The sequence below is a fragment of the Nyctereutes procyonoides genome, unplaced genomic scaffold (assembly GCF_905146905.1).
Source record: "Nyctereutes procyonoides isolate TBG_1078 unplaced genomic scaffold, NYPRO_anot_genome, whole genome shotgun sequence".
NCBI lineage: Eukaryota > Metazoa > Chordata > Mammalia > Carnivora > Canidae > Nyctereutes > Nyctereutes procyonoides.
In genome coordinates, this window is record NW_026575029.1 from 6198593 (window position 1) to 6216496 (window position 17904).

At 39.2% G+C, this 17904-nt stretch overlaps 1 protein-coding gene and 1 pseudogene across 2 annotated transcripts in view; one reads left to right on the forward strand and one right to left on the reverse strand.

Moving 5' to 3' along the window:
• The window catches only part of TENM3 (teneurin transmembrane protein 3), a 339277-nt gene that overhangs the window by 150860 nt on the left and 170513 nt on the right, over nt 1-17904 (reverse strand). For both annotated transcript variants that reach the window (XM_055315712.1, XM_055315711.1), the window contains one exon: nt 10931-11169. In XM_055315712.1, the coding sequence (XP_055171687.1) occupies nt 10931-11102 (172 nt within the window). In that variant the 5' untranslated portion in view covers nt 11103-11169. The remainder of the gene's footprint in view (nt 1-10930; nt 11170-17904) is intronic.
• LOC129503544 (T-complex protein 1 subunit zeta-like) overlaps nt 15196-17904 on the forward strand; it is a 37464-nt pseudogene continuing 34755 nt past the window's right edge.

Consider the following 17904-nt stretch of genomic DNA (forward strand, 5'->3'; position numbering starts at 1 on the left):
AGACACAGGGAGAGGAAGAAGCAGGCTCCATGCAGGGAGCTGGACAGGGGACTCAGTCCCGGGACTCCAGGATCACGCACAGGGCCGAAAGCAGCGCCAAACTGCTGAGCCACCCAGGCTACCCAGAAGTGTTCTTTATTTGTGAAAGAAGTGTTCAAAGAGACAGATTATGACACACAAACATCTACTGAAACCTTCCTTATGACATAATCAGATATGATGGGGTAAGAAGACAAAAGGGAATACATTCCTCATATTGTCATTCAGTCTTATTCTTCTGTCCATGTACTACCTTTAAATTCTTTAATTTTTATGAGAAACAATGCCCTATGATATAGTGGGGTAAAGTCCCAGGGTCAAGATAAAAAGACCTGCATCATGGTCCCTGTTTAAATATATCTGGGCTTTAACACAGCACAAGCCACTGATTCTTTGGGCCTAAGACTTTTCTTTCTAAAAAGTGTGGATAATAAAATTTGATCTACTAGATTGTTGTAAAGAATAATAATAGCAGCTAAAACTAGTTGAGCACTTATATTTTATCAGGCACATTAATTATTTTATTAAAGAATCCAAGAGCTGTACTCTTACTAATCCTGTCTACACTGATGGAGGGTAAGTTCCCTGCACAGCATTACATAGCTAATAAATAACAGAAGTGGGATACAAAACTCAAGTCTTAGTGTTTTGAGGGTCTGTACTTAAAAACAGTGTTCTAAAAATATGTTGTAATGCGATATGCAAATTTGACATTGTATTTTTCCATATAAGATTGTGAGCTCACTGTGGTAAAGACTATGTCTTTTGTGTGTGTGTGTGTGTGAATTCAGTGTTTAGGAGGGAAATTCAGTAACTGCTACACTTAATGGAATTAAATTGACTGTGATATTGGTAATAATTACAAGGAAATACCTATAAAAAAAGCAAATTAAAATATACAAGATACAAAACTACTTGCATCATTTTGTCTCAGAATGAAGCCCCGCCCCTGATGCTCCCACCCCCCACCCTGGGTGTCTTGGGGCGCTTGGGTGGCTCAGTCAGCGAAGGGACAGACTCTTGGTTTTGGATCAGGTCATGATCTCATGGGTCCTCAGATTGAGGCTGGCCTCAGGCTCTATGCTCATTGGGGAGTCAGCTTGAAGATCTTCTCCCTCTGTCCTTCTCCCCACTTGTGCATGGAGGTGCACTGTCTCTCTCAAATAAATAAATAAATAATAGCCCTTTTTTAAAAAAGAGCTAAGGGCTCCACATTTTAGAATCATATATGGTGATCTTTAAGGTACCCTTGGATATCCTTCTATAGCCCTGGGAAATGTACAATAATATGTGGAAGGCTTTCTCTTCTTTAGGGGTACAAGAAGGCCCATTAAAGTGATGAAATGGACGAAAAGCTCACTAGCAAAGACAAAAAGAAAGGATCAGTCTGTAGGTCAAGCATTAGGGAGAAGTGACAATTCCAGGATGGAGGCAGCCAATGTCATGCCAGCCCTGCCGATGAAGACCACCACCAGGAGAGGAGCACCAGTTCTGTGTGTGAACGCCTGAATAAATCACCAGTGATGAAACTCATCAGGCTAAGGAGAGAATGGACATTCTTATCTTGAAAAACACTGAATATTATCTCAAAAACTCTCTTAGTATTATACAGGAGTGGGTCTAGATACAAATAGAATTGTTCTTTGATTCCGTTTGATATGTGCTTACAACGCATAATGGACGAGTCTCAAAGTAATGCCTTTTAGGTCCAACTCACTAATGGAAATTGGACATGCTGAGCTCCTTGGTTATCAAACGCAGAGCAATGTGATTTTCATTTCCCAACAATGTTTGAAATACCAGAAACACATATGTTTCTTAGATATCTTCAGAACAGATTAACAGAGTACCCGGAATGTTTAGAAAAAACTCAGATACCATTTCTTTTAACAGTTTTAAAACGATCTTCTGGGCATACTTGATAAACAAAACTCTTCACGTATGTATGTTCATTATCTAAAATTAAGGGGAAGGAACAATCTGAAACAGACCACACATCTTTGTGACAATTTTAAATCCAGTTGCCCCAACTTTCCAAAGTAACATTTCTTTCCCCTTCTAGGTGTTAACTACCTGACGAGGTCCTAGCGATATTCCCTCAACAAAGAAAACAAATGAATATCATCACTTTTCTTTTCCCCTCAGACACACTGAGATCTTATCTTTATTATATCACAATATATTGGTTTTAATATTCCTGAGGATTGATTTTTTGGACCACATTTAGGTTTATGTGGTCAACTTAAAATTTATTCTGACATCAGCATTTGTCCAAAAACATAATCCTACTTGTTATTCAGGCTTTAGCAGGCAAACCTTTTTCTGCGGCTCAAACTCCTTGAGTTTTGCCTTTTATACAGTCAATAGTCCCCTACATTTCTCCTTTTTAAATAGCCCTCATGATGACAATTAAATGCTCACCGTTTGCATGCCCCGAGATACAATCTCTAAGAGGGCAAGGGCTGTGTTATCTTGTTCACTGCTGTATCTGTCAGTGTCTCAATAAATAAATGTTGAATGAATGATGGATGGATGAATGGATGGTCATCTCCTTCTCTGGCGTTACACTACAAAGCACTAACAAAGGAACTGTAGAATCTTAATTTTAAGAAAGAAAGACGAGATGTGAATAGTTGGTAGGCATCCTAAGGGTATGTAGAAACAATAAATTAAAAGAGTCAATACATATCTGAGTTTTATTTTACCTTATACTATAGGATAAGACCTCTGTTTGAATATAGATCCAATAGAACTTAAATGTTTTATGATGAATTCCTTCCTAAAACTCCTAGCCATCTATCAAGTTTTTTAAAAAATCGTATATATACCAGTTACTTTTCCTTTCACTCCTCTGTATGTAGATATTTCTCCCCGAACACACTGCTCTCAGTTCCACTAATGTAAAAGCAAATGGCATATGCAACACCAATTAAATATTTATGCAATGTAGCACTGAAATGGTAAATATTGTATTATGCTTTCCACTTGTCATTAGTCAGGAGATGTTGCTACATTCCACAAAAATGATAGCCTAAAACAGAGAAAACAGCACCGTATTTCACAGAGAAGATATTTATGTCTGGCAGAAACTGGAGTTTAGCTGGCTTTAAAGGTATTTCTTATTGTTGCTGTCCTTGGGTGTTTTTCAAGTCAGGGAGATCTTTATATTTGAATGGTAAAAACGTCTATATAAATAGAGTATTTCTCATATATTATTTACTTTAGCTGACCTCGTATCAAGCTAAGAGTAAAATAAATGACTTTTGGGGGAGAGGAGGAGCTTATTTCCCACATTTGTATTAATTTCTTGAAATGGGTTGTGATTTCTTTTTTACATTTGGTAATAAACAATATGACAATGAAGTCAAAACTGAACATTTGTATGTTGTGCTAATAAAAGGCAACAAAAAAATTATAATGTCCCAAAGTTGAGGGTGCAGTATACAACCTTTTTCTTACTTTGGATTTCAAGTTAGAAGTCAACTGATACAATTATATGGAGTTGACTATAAAGGAACAGGATTCTAAGTGACTTCTCAACCTTTGCTAGGTTTCTTTATGATATGCCAGACATGGAAAACTGATATTTTCTATAAATTAATATTTTCTATAAATTAATTAAACTATTATTTTCTATAAATTTCTATAGTTCTTATTGGAAGTCAGGACAGAGTGCAAATATGACAGGAGAATAAACTTTCTGTGGATGCTGGAGGGATACACACACATACATGCATATACACACAAATACATATATACATGCACACAGATATTTATCTATATATTAAAGCACAATTTCACCCATACAAACTGCTGTCCTCAAAAAGAAAAAATACAACTATCTAGAATGGGTTTTTGGTAGATTTTCTCCTTTATGAATTTACAGACTCTCTGCAGAGTGCTGCAGTAGTATGCTTTATCTTATTACTATTTTCCCCCTCTTCAAGAGGTAAACTGTTTCGTTCTAATCCTGCATTTACCACCAAATCAGGTTTAATATGTCCTTAATTTCATGTGTCCAAGGATAAAATAAAATATTGATATATTGATTTAAAATTTTTAGTTTATAAGTTTCAATCTTAGAACATACAGGCAATATATTTTTTCTTCAATGTGATGAAATCACATTAGTATTATTAAAAAGCCAGCATTCCGTCTCAAGCAAAATGCATTTTCAGAATGTAATGCAACCAGGAGTTAAGAGAAGAAGCTGTAGTGAAAAATGGGATGTAATTCATTGCTTGGCCGTGTTCTATCACCTAATAAAACAGCACTTTTATTACAAAGACATGTCCAAAAAGAAAAAAGAATGTCACAACACATTTTATTTTGCCATATATATTTAAATGGTTGATTTTTCATGAAGCATAAAGGGCTGGCATCTTTTCCCTCTGACCCTGAACTGCATATATATTGCTGGTACCATAATCAATTTCAAGGTACACAGACAGGTAAAAATGTTCATAAAATGCAAATCGACATAGAAGTAGGGCAGGTAACTGCCACGGAATCATAACTGCAATGAACCTAAATTCGACAGGTTATGTTTTGCTAGATCTAGGGAATGCTTATGTTGTTAAACAGCCTTTTTAGCAGACATGTGACAACATCTATTTTAGGAATCAGTTGGTAGCAGCTGTTCAAAGGAAATAAATAACTACACATGTATTTTTTAAACGAAAAGGAATATTGAAAAGGCAAGTATTTCTTTGGTTAGCAACATATGTCAGGAGTCCAGAAGAACAATGTGGAGTTATTTCTCGTTATTATGAAATGAGTTAAAAAAACCAGTCTTTTAAAAGTTAAGATATTTGCAGGGAGAAAAAAAAAAAAACCAACTATGGAGGGTTTGGAGGGAAATGGGAAGAAACTGTTTTTTTTTAAGATTTTATATATTCATGAGAAACACAGAAAGAGAGAGAGAGACACACACAGGCAGAGGGAAAAGCAGGCTCCATGCAGGAAGCCCCATGTGGGACTCGATCCGGGACTCCAGGATCACGCCCTGAGCCAAAGGCAGACGCTTAACTACTGAGCCACCCAGGTGTCCAGGGAAGCAACTGTTAATGCAACAAGGGCACCCTTTTTGGAGATGATAGAAATGTTCTAAAATTGAGTGTGGTGACGGCTGCAAATTGTCCAAATGCATTAAACACCAATAGATACTTTCAATGGGTGACCTGTATGGTATGTGAATTATACCTCAATAAGGCTGTATGTTAAAGAAAATCTGTCATCAAATGAATTATTGGTTGGGATATACTGGGCCAAAAATTGAGAAAATATGCTAGTATAATATAATTTGATAAGATTTTTGTTTTTTCTCATTTCTCTTAAATTTAAAGAACATGTGCAAATACCAAAAAGTGCTATTCTACATGGGAAATTATTTGGATTTTCAGACTCTGCCTAAAAGTTTTTGGAAATAGTAATGAGGTTAAATGTATATCATGGTGTCACTGGAAATTTGACTTCATTTTGCTGCAGTTTTAAACAGTGTTAACACAATTATTCCAACATTTATTTTGACTTAATAATGTTTCAATGATGTTTATGATTTATGATAAGATTTCTATGTGTGCTGCAACATCAAAATTGTAGGTTAGCTCCCACCCAGGAAAAAAAGACATCTGTGAGTAAAGAATCATCAATGTTCCTACTCATTCTATCACTGTGAACAGAAGCAAAAGCAACAGTAACCAACAGACCCTCCCTTTTTAAATTCACTCTTTGGTGAACAACTGCTAGATATTTGCCCACCTTTATAATTTTCTAATTTTAGAACAGGAAAAGAAGAAGAATGAGTAAATTCAGGCCCAGAAGAACTGGCACAGGTTTTTGTTTTGTTTTGTTTGATAGGTTTGTATCACTAAGTATTATTATTAAGCTTCACCTTTGTCTTCAATAGAATTTTCATTGGGTAAAGACATATCAACTCAAAGATTAATGCATTAAAGGATGATTTTAATTGGGAGTTCAGTAATCTAAAGAAAATCATAATGTGACTCTGCTGAAAAGAAGTTGGCCATGCTTGGGCATTTGATTTTTAAAATTGGGCTATGACCAATCATGGTACATCCATTCTATTATGTATCAGCTATAGCTTCTCAATTCAGCTCATTCCTCCATCCCAACAGGGCTTCACGATCTGTCCCCGGCTAGTTTCCTAATAGCTGGTCTATACTTATGCTGTCAAAGTGGTAGCCACTAGCCACATATGGCTGCTCGAGTTTCAATTAATCAACAATAAAATTTAGAGTTCAATTCTTTAGTTCACTAGCTATATTTCAAGTGCTCAATAATTACATGTATCTGGTGACTACTGAATTGAACAGGGTAGAAACAGAATGTTTCCATTATCAAATATAACATTTGACAGTGCTGGTCTATAGCCTTGCTATTCAAAGTGCAGTCTGTGGGCCACAGCAGGATCACCTGGGAGCCTATTTGAAATACAGACCCTTTGGGGGGCCTGGGTGGCTCAGTCGGTTAAGTGTCTGATCCTCATTTCAGCTCAGGTCATGATCTCAGGGTAGTGAGATCAAGCCCCGCTTTGGGCTCCACACTGTGTATGCAGCCTGCTTAGGATTCTCTCCCTCTCCCACTCTCTCTTTCTCAAAAAACTCCCCAAAACCCACCAGATTCTTTGTTTCCACTTCAGATCTGCTGAGTCATGACATGCATTTTAATAAGATCCCCAGGGGATTCCTAGGAATACTGAAGTTTGAGGACACAAGACTGTCTTCAAATTGCAAGTTCTGGAATGCCACTGAAGAAATCTTACAAAAAGAACAACAATAGAAATGATGGTTTTTCATTGCTATGCTTCAATATCTTCAATATCTTCCCACTTTCAGTTTGTTAACCTCAGAGGAGGTAGTATAGTAAAGTGGGGTCCTTGACACTTTCCAGTCTAGCTTCCATCATTGCCTCCCTCAAATGATAGATCCTCCCTGTTAAATGGATGATCGATTCTTCTTATTAAATTCATGGTGTTGTTGTGAAAATCAAGGCAATTCATATGCAGCTTCAAACACCATATTCTGGTGCACTGTGAGTGCTCCATGGGCACCACTGTGCCCATGCTTTGAATTTCCATGTTTTGAATGATCTCTCTTCAAGGTGATCTCCCACTAACCATTCTGTCATCAAACCTAGTGAACTCAACTCTTCATCTGACAGGCAGATAACATCTGCTACCTTCAAGTCTTTCCCCGACATCTTCAGCCAGAGATAAGTATTTTTCTTCCCTTCTCTTCTAGTTTTTGCTCATAAGGCTCAAGCTGCTATGAGCATATGTACTCTTCAAAGCGTGTTTGCATATATCGCTTGACCACGAGCTTCTGGAAGAAAAGCTAATTTGAACCTCTAACATCTATCAGAGTGCCCAGCAAAATGTTGACCTAAAAATAATTGTTGAAAAACCATAAAACAACAATAAAATGTTCTAGCCTGGGATTGGAAAGGGCCAAAAATACTGATAATAAGTAGCATTGGTAGCTGTGTAAACCGTAATTTGGCCATGGTTTTGCAAAATGTAAAACATACCCGCCATTTTGGTACACCCTTTCACAGAATTTATTCTGATAAAAAAATTGATCAACTGGGGGTTCCTGGGTAGCTCAGTCCACTGAGAGTCTGAATCTTGATTTTGGCTAAGGTCATGGTCTCAGGATCATGAGATCAGCCCTGTGTGGGGCTCTGTGCTCAGTGGGGAGTCTGCTTGGGATTCTCTCTCTCCTTCTGCCCCCACCCTACTTGTACACGCTCTTGTGCTCTCTCTCTAAAATAAGTACATAAATCTTGAAAAAAAATTTGATCAAATAAACACACACACACACAGATGCATAAGAAAATAGTCACTGCATTTTTGGGAACTGGTTAAACATAGCCACTAAATAAAATCATACACATATGATGTTTAATAAGTGACAAGTGAGAAAACCTGGTACCAAATGCATTAAAAATATGGAAATTCCGTATGCATGGACAAATATCTGGAAGAGTATATCCCAAGAAGTTAACACATGGTTACCTACAGAAAGTTCACAATGACCCTATGGGAAATGTATTTTCCCTTTCTTTTTCACTCTTTCCTCATTCTCTGAAACTTTGATACAAAGAGGAAAACAAAGTCTGTTCTCCTCCTCTACTCCCTCCCTTTCAGCAGTTATTCACCTTGACTCCCCCGAGATAACTTTATCTTAGAGAAGAGACATGCTAATACTATATTCTCCTAACTTCTCACGACCTCACTGAAAGGTGATAAAGAAAATTCTAGGACATAAGTAATTCCTCAAGCTTTTTATTTTTACTTTTTTCATAAGGCTTTGACTTTATATTGACAGTCAATATGAGAAAAGGGATCTCTAAGGGAATGGGAAAAAAAGTTTAAGGATGGCTGCACTTTTGTTAAAAGTTATGAGGTCAATCTGATGAGGACATTGGTCTCCCCATTGATTCTGGGGGTTTATCAGACTGATCTAAGCTGGACAGGCAAGGGTCTCTTTTCTCCTTCCCTGCTTTACATGCACGCTCAATAGGAAAGGACAACCTTCCCTGACAGAAGCGCCCTATTCTTGTTTTCAAGGGTAAAGGCAGTCTCTTCAGTCTGAAAAGATGTATCATGCTAACTGATGAACAAAATCCTTTACCTGATTTAAACAGCAACAACAAAAATCACTGCATTGGTGTGTTAGTCATTTAAGTATAGGAGGCCAGTGAAAACTGTTAAGAATAGTTGTGCTGAATTAAAGTAATGCAAGTGTGAGATCATTCTTTGATGATAAATGTAATTCTTGCCTGGGCTGCTTCGCCTCAAGTTCTAGCCCAAGAACTAGATCACTGTAAATGTTTGACAAGTATCTGCTGAACTGAGTATATTAACTATCTAACTTGTACATTTCCACGTGGGGAGAGAGAAAACCAGAGGGACAAGCTGATGATAGTAGTACTACCGGAATAAACTATGATGTTACCTACTAAACAGGAAAATAAGCAGTTTGAAGAAAAGGAACATTTTGGGCTTTTACTTAGAAGTCTGATAATTATATTTACTAAGGGACCCGTGAACAGAGGACAGGTCTCAAATAATAGGGAGCTAATCTCACATTAAAATGCTATTTTTCATGATAGTCACCTATTGTAAATAAAATCGCACAGTCTCAGAACTGATATTTAAAGTACTGAACACCTACCTGTTAGGTCACAGGCTCTTAAAATCAGAAAGCTTATACCTAACCACACAAAAACAACAGAGACGCCGACTTCCAGCCCTGCGTGGTAGCTCTCGATCTGTTTGGCATGTACCATGGTAAAAAAAAGAATCCCCTACAAATATGTATGCTTAATTTATTATGTCCCATTTATGCCTAGTGCATTTCAGAACCTTTTAAAATTCTTTAGCAGCACAGTGCTAACAGATATAGATAATTTATACAACTAACTAGAAGAGATTCTCTTAATGGCTAGGTATTTTCTAGCTGAATACTAGAAATCTGTGTCTGAATACTGATTTTTGTTGTGATGTTCCTCGTTTACCCTGAGTAGCGTTGTTTCATGAGGGTGGGATCTTGGTCAAGTGACAATGCTTTTGGTACCTGGTATGAGCATTTTTAAGAGGAGGGAGTCAACTCAGATTGAAAAATTAAAAAGGCTTCATCTCTGATGGACAGTGGCCCAATGAGGTGATGTATGAAGCACAGTGATGGGGATTATGAAGCTGTTTCCATGTTCAGTGGGAAAGTGTCCTGATTCATTAGTGATGTCTGCCATGGCCAAAGGATTGGAAATAATAGTATACAACATGCCCCAGAGTTGCCATCTCTAACTCAATTATCTCTAAAATTCCTTCATGCTTTACAATTCTATATTTCTCTTAAATGTTGCGACTAAAAATGGTTAGTTCACTTTCCAAAATACATAATTTATAAGGAGTATTGTAGCTAATGACAGAAATGGGTTCACTGCAAAAGCATCAGACTGTAGACTGTTCTATATACAGCTCTGTAATACTCGTATTCAGTTCTAAAATTTCATGGGCATCACAAATCGCTTTGTAAACTTGAGGACGTGTCACTTCTGTGGCTCTTGTTGGATAAACCATATAGCTTGTGACTGATCACCGTGGACACCATTAGCGTTTCGATGTGGTATGCCTTTTCCACACTCACAAACAGATCAAAATCTGCTGTGGTCATTGCTGGCATTTTAAAAAGCCATTGCCCATAGTTCAGATGCTCACATGTGTTATGAAACACTTAAATAAAAGCAAATTTACAACTGCTATTAGCAGCTTCCATCATTTGGGTTACTATGAAATGAAAAAGAGGATCAATACTACATCAGAAAAGATGAAAAATCCACATATATGAATGAGTATGTAATCCATTCATTGTTTTATGGATGCACAGTTCTCTGGAGAGTGTTGCTGAGTGCAAGATGATGGTCCTGAGTGATGGGTTTTACATTCAGATAGCTGAGTTAGCTGAAAGATGCCTTACTGTACAAGTAGCAGAGAGCTCCCCATCGACGATGCATCAAAGGGGACTCCTGAGCAGTGTCCCTTCCTGCAAGTGCTTGAATGATTCTGTGTACACAAGATGTCACAGACTTACCCATGTTTCAAGAGGGATATGTCAAACACAAGTTCACACCCTAGTCTGTGCCCAACAGTCAACTTGGTTCTTTCTGCAAAGACAGCTTTTCTATTTATCTGCAGTTGCCAAAGATTACTTGAGATACTCCGTGATTTTTAAGGTACTAATTGATCCTCTCTCTGGAAGATCAACCTCGTGATATACTTCTTGGCCACAAAGATAGAGGAGACCAACATGACAACAATATAACATCCCGACGGAGAGACAAAGTAATTGTAAAAATTTGTCCTTACCTATAAAATATGATAGGAGTATTGCCAGGAGCACGGAGACCCCTACAGCACACAGGGCAGTGCATTTCCAGCTACAGTACTTTGAAGACTTCTTGAATTTAAAAGCACTTCTTGATAGGGTGTTTCTAGGTAGTGGCCGAGTAGGCGGCGAGTAAACAGAGCCAGATGCCATCGTGTAACCTGGGGTTGCAGTGCTGAACAGTGGCGTTGTCCCTGTTCCTGTTTTGAATAGGAAATGCCTGCAGAACAAGAGAATATCGCCATGAGATGCGAATATGCTCACATGTGGGAGACAGACTCAGCTATACATTAGCTCTTCCCTCTGTCTTCTCTTTGTCTCTCTCCACCCCCCATGACCTTATGTAATTAAAAAAAAATCAAGAATTAAGGAAATATTTTAACCAACTCATAATGGGGACTCTGATGATCGAACTGATTTGTAATGGATATACCTGTAATGGATACAGAAACTGATTTGTAACACAGATTCAAGTAGATATCTTGAGACACTGTGAAGTTATTCTAATCACACCATTTCCCACACAAAACCATTCTGGAACTCCCTTGTATGAACTCCCTTGTATGAATTGCATTAAGAGCATATTCACATTCCACTTAAGAAAACGAATCACCTTACTTTAAAGCCACACGTGTATTTACCGCTGTGTGAGACTACATCCTCATATGCACACAAGTATGCATGACCACACTGAGATTCTGCAGGATGATTTATTTTCTGGAAGTCCACAGAAACATTCTAACCCCAGCCTGCTCTCCCACTAACAAGCACTAGCAAGCTTGGCCACAGGCAGCTGGTCAGGTCTCGAGGGATGCAAAGTAGTTTTATTTTTAGCCTATGTCAAACATAACCAGGGGAAAAGGGGAGAAAGAGGAAGGAATCACAGAACACTTCTAAAATCAAACTAAATAAATGAGGAGGTCCGTGAAGCAGGTTTGAGATCAATTAGAGAGTGTCTAACAACTGAGCTGGATGGCAGTGGAGAGAACCACCTCTAAAAGTTGTAGATTCTCTTACTTTGAAAATGTGTAAGCAGAAATGAAATGACCACAGGACCAGAGTGCTGTGTAAGAAATTCTTCAGGAAAGATGACTAGTTTAAGATTCCTATTAACAACAAAAGTTCCCCAATTAAAAGAAAAGCACCACATTTTTCGTGGTTTCTATTTCATATTATACCAGTAATTTATTGTGAGTTCACTTTATGTCCTAATAAATTTTCCCTAATACCAGGTCCAGTGAGGACAACAGACTGTGTTCTCTCTTGCATATACAGGAGGTTATGGGTATTTTGGAATATTCCACCACGATACAAACACAGTTTTTGTGAAAGATGACTGGAGATAGTACACAGCTGAATATTTTAACTTTTAGTACTGATGTACTTATTTTAATATATCACAAAAAAATTAAATATATCAAATAAGTTAAGGGGTTAAAAGGACAGAACTTGGAAGCTAGACAAGACTCCTGAGGTTCAAACCCCACTTCACTGCTTACCAGGTCTGTGTCCTTGGGCAAGTTACTTTATCTTTTTGTGTTTTGGTTTCTTAATCTGCAAAATAGGGGCACTAATAGTATCTGCCCTTCAGGGGTTGCTACGAGGCCCTTAAAGGAGTTAATATATACTGTGAAGTGCTTGGAATATAGTAAGCACAACAGATGTGTTGTATATAGGAGGAATCAAACTCATGATCTTATGTACATTACTGCTTATGGATATTATCGCAAAGGCTCATCAATGTTTAAGTTACAAAGAATCCATTTCCAAAAAACTGCTAAGTGACTATTCATGTAGTTGGTTTGGAGATATGGCAAAAGTCATGAAAGTTTGCCTAAGATGGTATAGTGTTAGGTACAATGGCAAGAATTTTGGAGTAGAAATTAGATCTGAGTTTAAGTTTCTGGTTGATCATTTCCTAGATACGTGATCCTACGATGCCTCTGTTTTGTTGTTTTTTCATCTGTAAAATGGAGCTAATGATGTACTTATCTCACAGGGTTATAAACCAGTTAATGTATGTAAAAATGCTTTTCAGGGCACCTGAGTGGCTCAGTTGGTTAAGCATCTGCCTTCAACTCAGGTCATGATCCCGGGGTCCTTGGGATCGAGGCCCTTGTGGGGCTCCCTGCTTAGCGGGGAGCCTCCTTCTCCCTCTGCCTGCCACTCTCCCTGCCTGTGCTCTCTCTGTCAAATAAATAAATAAAGTCCTTAAAAACAATAAAAATGCTGTGTCAACCACAAAATTAGAACGGATGCAAATGATAAATTGTTACTTCTTCTATAGATTACACTAGTAAGTATATTGTGAATCCATTTTTCCCCATGGAAGCACTTTATAAGGCAAGTTTATAGCCGGAGTTAAATCTTATGTTGGAAACAATATTTTTTGAATCTCCTACCATATTCTTATTTGGCATGGTTATTAAGAATGTGGCCTCTGGAAAACTTCACCTATAATGAGCTGGATGGTGTTTGGTGAATGACTCAAATTTTCTGCATCTTGGTTTTATCATCTGTAAAATGGGAATATGAATAGAATAGTAGCTCCTGTGCAGACATTTTATGAGCATTAAATGAAGCAACACACATGTTGTGTTTTTATTAGTATCTAACACAGGGTAAGGGCTCAATAAGCATCAGCTGTTTGTCTTCCCAAAGTCCCAATTGGAACCTGCATTCCAAAAGACCAAAAATCATCATTTGAAGACTTTAAATCCCAATTCAAAATTAACACCCTCTAAAATCAATGTTTACAAAATTAATTCCCCGCTTTGCAAATCTGATATTGCCAGTTTGACACACCAGCAAGCACTCTGGATAAGGAGATGGACTGTAGCCAGGCAGGAACCTGATCATTTAGACAAGCAATCTCTTTGTGTGAAAGACCAAATACTAAACAGTTTAGCTTTTCTGGCCATACTAGCTCATGATAGCAGCCACAGATAATACATAAAGGACTGTGTGTGGCTGTATTCAAATAAAACTTCATTTATGGACACTGAAATTTTAATTTCATATAATTTTCCCACACATGTCATGAAATTTTTTTCCCCCAGATACTGAAAGGTGTAAAAAACATTCCTGGCTCGTGATCACTACAAAAACAGGTGTCAGGTAAGATCTGACCTGTCAGCTGTGGTTGGTCTCCTGGTCTGAGTTCGTACTTTTTTTTAGCATTATATGTGACGAGTGTGCAAGATGTTCAGCAGCCCAAAGGGACAGACTATTTCCTCAACGCCATGGAAAGGATTAAAAAAAGCAGTCCAAAGGATGCACATTCAGTGCTCTTGGAGAAGGTGATGGACAGTTACACGCAACCGGACACGAACTGGTTACTCTCCATTGTCCCATCATGCGTACTTCCTTCAGAGTGCTTCTTACAATCAGTTCTTGTTCACTGGTTTGTATAGAGGATTAAAATTGTAAAATCCTATTTAAAGTGTGTTTTTCCTCCTGAAATTCTACCCCCCTTGGGCTGTCTTTGCTCTACTTCGCCTCTCTCAATTCCAGTGGCTGCTTCGCTGCGATTGCCTCCAGGAGAGATGAGACAAAATGAACAGCAGAAATAGTCCGAGTCTCTTGCTGGTTTCCTACAGTCCCATCCACTGGGGGACAGTCACAATGTTTGGGTAAAAGATGGTGTGAGATGAAAGGAGTTTCCCTCCAGATTTGGAGGAAATCTGCAGGCAGGGAGCTGATAGGCCAGAGGCCTCAAATGGGCCCAGTGAGAGACACCTGCCCTCTGCTTCAGAGGCTGCATCCTGGGGAGGTGGCATGGCTCCAGAGAGGGATGAGGCTCTCTCTGCTACTCCCATGCCACCCGTGAGGGTCTAGAAATAGCAGAGAGCGCTACCTGACGAAACTATGAACAGAAACAACAACCTTCGAAGAGCAACAGTATGTCGGCCCACGGCCAAAGGCAGGTTCCATTCCCTTGTCTTAGGCTCGGGTAACATGAAGAACCTCTAGGGAAAAGTAGACATAGGGAGGATTCGAGCTATACCCAAAATGTGTAAGATACAGAATTTTAGAGATGAAAGGTTCACCTCAAAAACAAGGAGATGGATGAGGGCAGCAGATTCGCTGCATCTCAGGACACAGACCCGGCCCCCGACCTCCCTGGTGCTGGGGAAGCAGAGACGACAGAGTGAATCAGCAGGACTTAACAGCAGTAGCAACCTGTACTTAAATCTCAAGGCAGAGGCCTGAGGAGGTATCAGGATCCCGAACATCAAACGGAAGCATGGAGCGCATAGAGGTCTCTGTGGAGAGACCCTTCCTGAAATTTCTGTGTCTCAGCATTATATGTAAGAAGCAGAATTACTTCTATGGCTTCAAGAGTAGCTCGGAAATAGCAGAGTGTACCATTGGACCTGAAGAGGCCACGCAGGTAGGAACGAAAGCTGTGTCAGCAATAACATGGCCATCAACAATGAAGGGCGAGAAAGCATGAAAACTCAAAGTTCAGGTGGAGAAGACTCAAACATGAGGATGCTTCCTGCTATGCCCACAGGACCGTGTAAGAAGGCAGGGGCAGGACGGGGAGAGGCCTGAGTCGTCTGTGTAAAGTTTTTAGGTATGAGAGCTTTAAATAACAGAGAGACAGATATATATTTAAAAAGTTGTTTATCTAGCATACTAAGGTGATGACTAAGAAATATACATCCACAGCACTAATCTGTTGTTGGTCTTTTCCCCTTAGGATGCAAGCTCCATGAAATCTTATTCACCTGTGCGTTTTCCGAACTTAAAAAACTCCTGGCACATAGTAGTTGCTCAATAAATACTGTAAAACAAATAGAATGGTGAGCCCTGTGCTGATGGGGGAAGGGAGTCTCAGAGAAATCAGGTACCTTGGCCAAAGACCTACAGCTATCAATTAATAATAAAATAAAAGTTGAAAATTACAGGGACCAAAATAAAAACCATCCCTGGAAAATGTGTCACTGCTTTATCCAAAAAGCAGGTTGGGTCGTTTCAAATGGGAAATGGGACTTGAACCGGCACCTGTGTGACCCTAAAGATTCTGATTGTAGCCCCAACACTGAAAACATGCATCTACCATGGGCAAAATAATGAGCTAGACACCTGCCAATCTCGAATCAGGCATCTCACTTTCAATTTCCACAAGTCAAAGAGTTTCCAATGTGATGTCCATCTGCTTTGGTGACCCCAGCAAAGAACTCTTTTACAAATTAGGCTTCGATTGTTATGAAATTATTATTTTTCTCAAAGCAAAATGCAACTTTGAGATAGTGTTGAAAACAAAGATGTAATATTCAGAAATACTCTATTCATCAATATTAGTGGAACTGGAGACCTCTTTACTTGGAGAGTTTCTAACTTAATACATATATTTAATTTTGCTGTAAGAGGAAATAGAATTTAAGTTGTATTGTTTCAGCCACTGACTTTATTAAGTTTTTAAAATATTTTATTTATTTATTCATGAGAGACATGCAGAGAGAGGCAGAGACACAGGCAGAGGGAGAAGCAGGCTCCCTGCGGGGAGCCCGATGTGGGACTTGATCCCAGGACCCCGGGATCATGCCCTGAGCCAAAGGCAGATGCTCAACCTCTGAGCCACCCAGGCAACCCTGGCCACTGATTTTGTAACTTAGAAGTACACTTCCCCTTCCTCTGTCTAAACGACTATCCATATCAAATTAGTGCTCTGGAGACGCTATATATGTAAAATAAATACAGAGTCATAAAACACTGAAAGAGAAGCCAAATCACCAGTGTGCTGCATTTTAAAATCATTGGTCTTTGGGGCCCTTGGGTAGCTCAGTCGGTTAAGCATCTGACCATTGGTTTTGGTTCAGGTCACCATTGTAGGGTTGTGGGATTGAGTCCTGTGCTGGGCTCTGCACTGGGTGTGGAGTCTGCCTAAGATTCTCTGTCACCCTCTCTCCCTCTGCCCCCCTCCTCTCTCACACTCTCTCTAAAAAAATCAAATCAGATCCAATGAAATCAAATCAAATCACTGGTCTTCAATAATTTTAGATGGCTTTCTAGTATGTAAGCACAGAAAGGAGTTGTAAAGACTGTTTAAACGATGTATTTTGAAACTGTTTACAAACAAACGATGTCATCGTGTGAGGACGATCCCTTTGGGTAGTAACATGAGGCCTCCAAGTTGGTATGTTAAAGCACACGCGGAAAACCTTCTTGCCCACTAACTAGCCTAGCAGAAGAGGTCTTTGTCAACCTATTTTGTATAAAGTGGAGCGTGGGGTTTCAGAGTTGGTAAAAATCCAATCTCTAGGTTCAGATAAGATGCCTTCCTTCCAAAGTCGACAATGTCTTTTCCACTGCAACACAAAATATAAAACACTGACAAGAGTGCATTGGGACTAATGATGATCTTGAAGGCTCAGAACCGTCTTTGTACCTGTTTGAAGGTCCAACACAACACCCAGTTTATGTGTAGACTCCCCCGCGATCAAATGAAGCCACAGGTCACCGGGCATCGCAGTGCAGCCGTATGAAAAGTAGACTACGAGCTTTCTTGCGAGAGAATTCATTTTGCCATCGAATTCTCCACGAGGCACACGTTTCTGAGCATCACTGCAGTCTCTCCTCTCTGTGACTCTCTGCCGGGGCATCCAGCCTTGGGAAGATGCTTCTCACGTCTCAAAAAAAATTCTGCAAAAATTACTATCAAAAAACACACGGTTTTGACCTGGCATCCACATGAGGTTTGGAGAATAAAGGGAGAAATTTTCTTTACTTCTCAGGCCATATTTGGGAGTGGAAAAAGCGAATCCTGCGAGAATATTCCCCATTGTATTCGGCAATAAAGCAGCAGCAGCAGCTTCCTTTGTAACACGGAGCACCCGGGCGCAGGCTGATTTTGTTCTGATGTTTCTAATGATGCCCTGCGTGACGCCTGCATCCAGTTCCTCAGCTATCTGAGCCACCGCTGCCACTCTGGTGATGAACTAGAGAG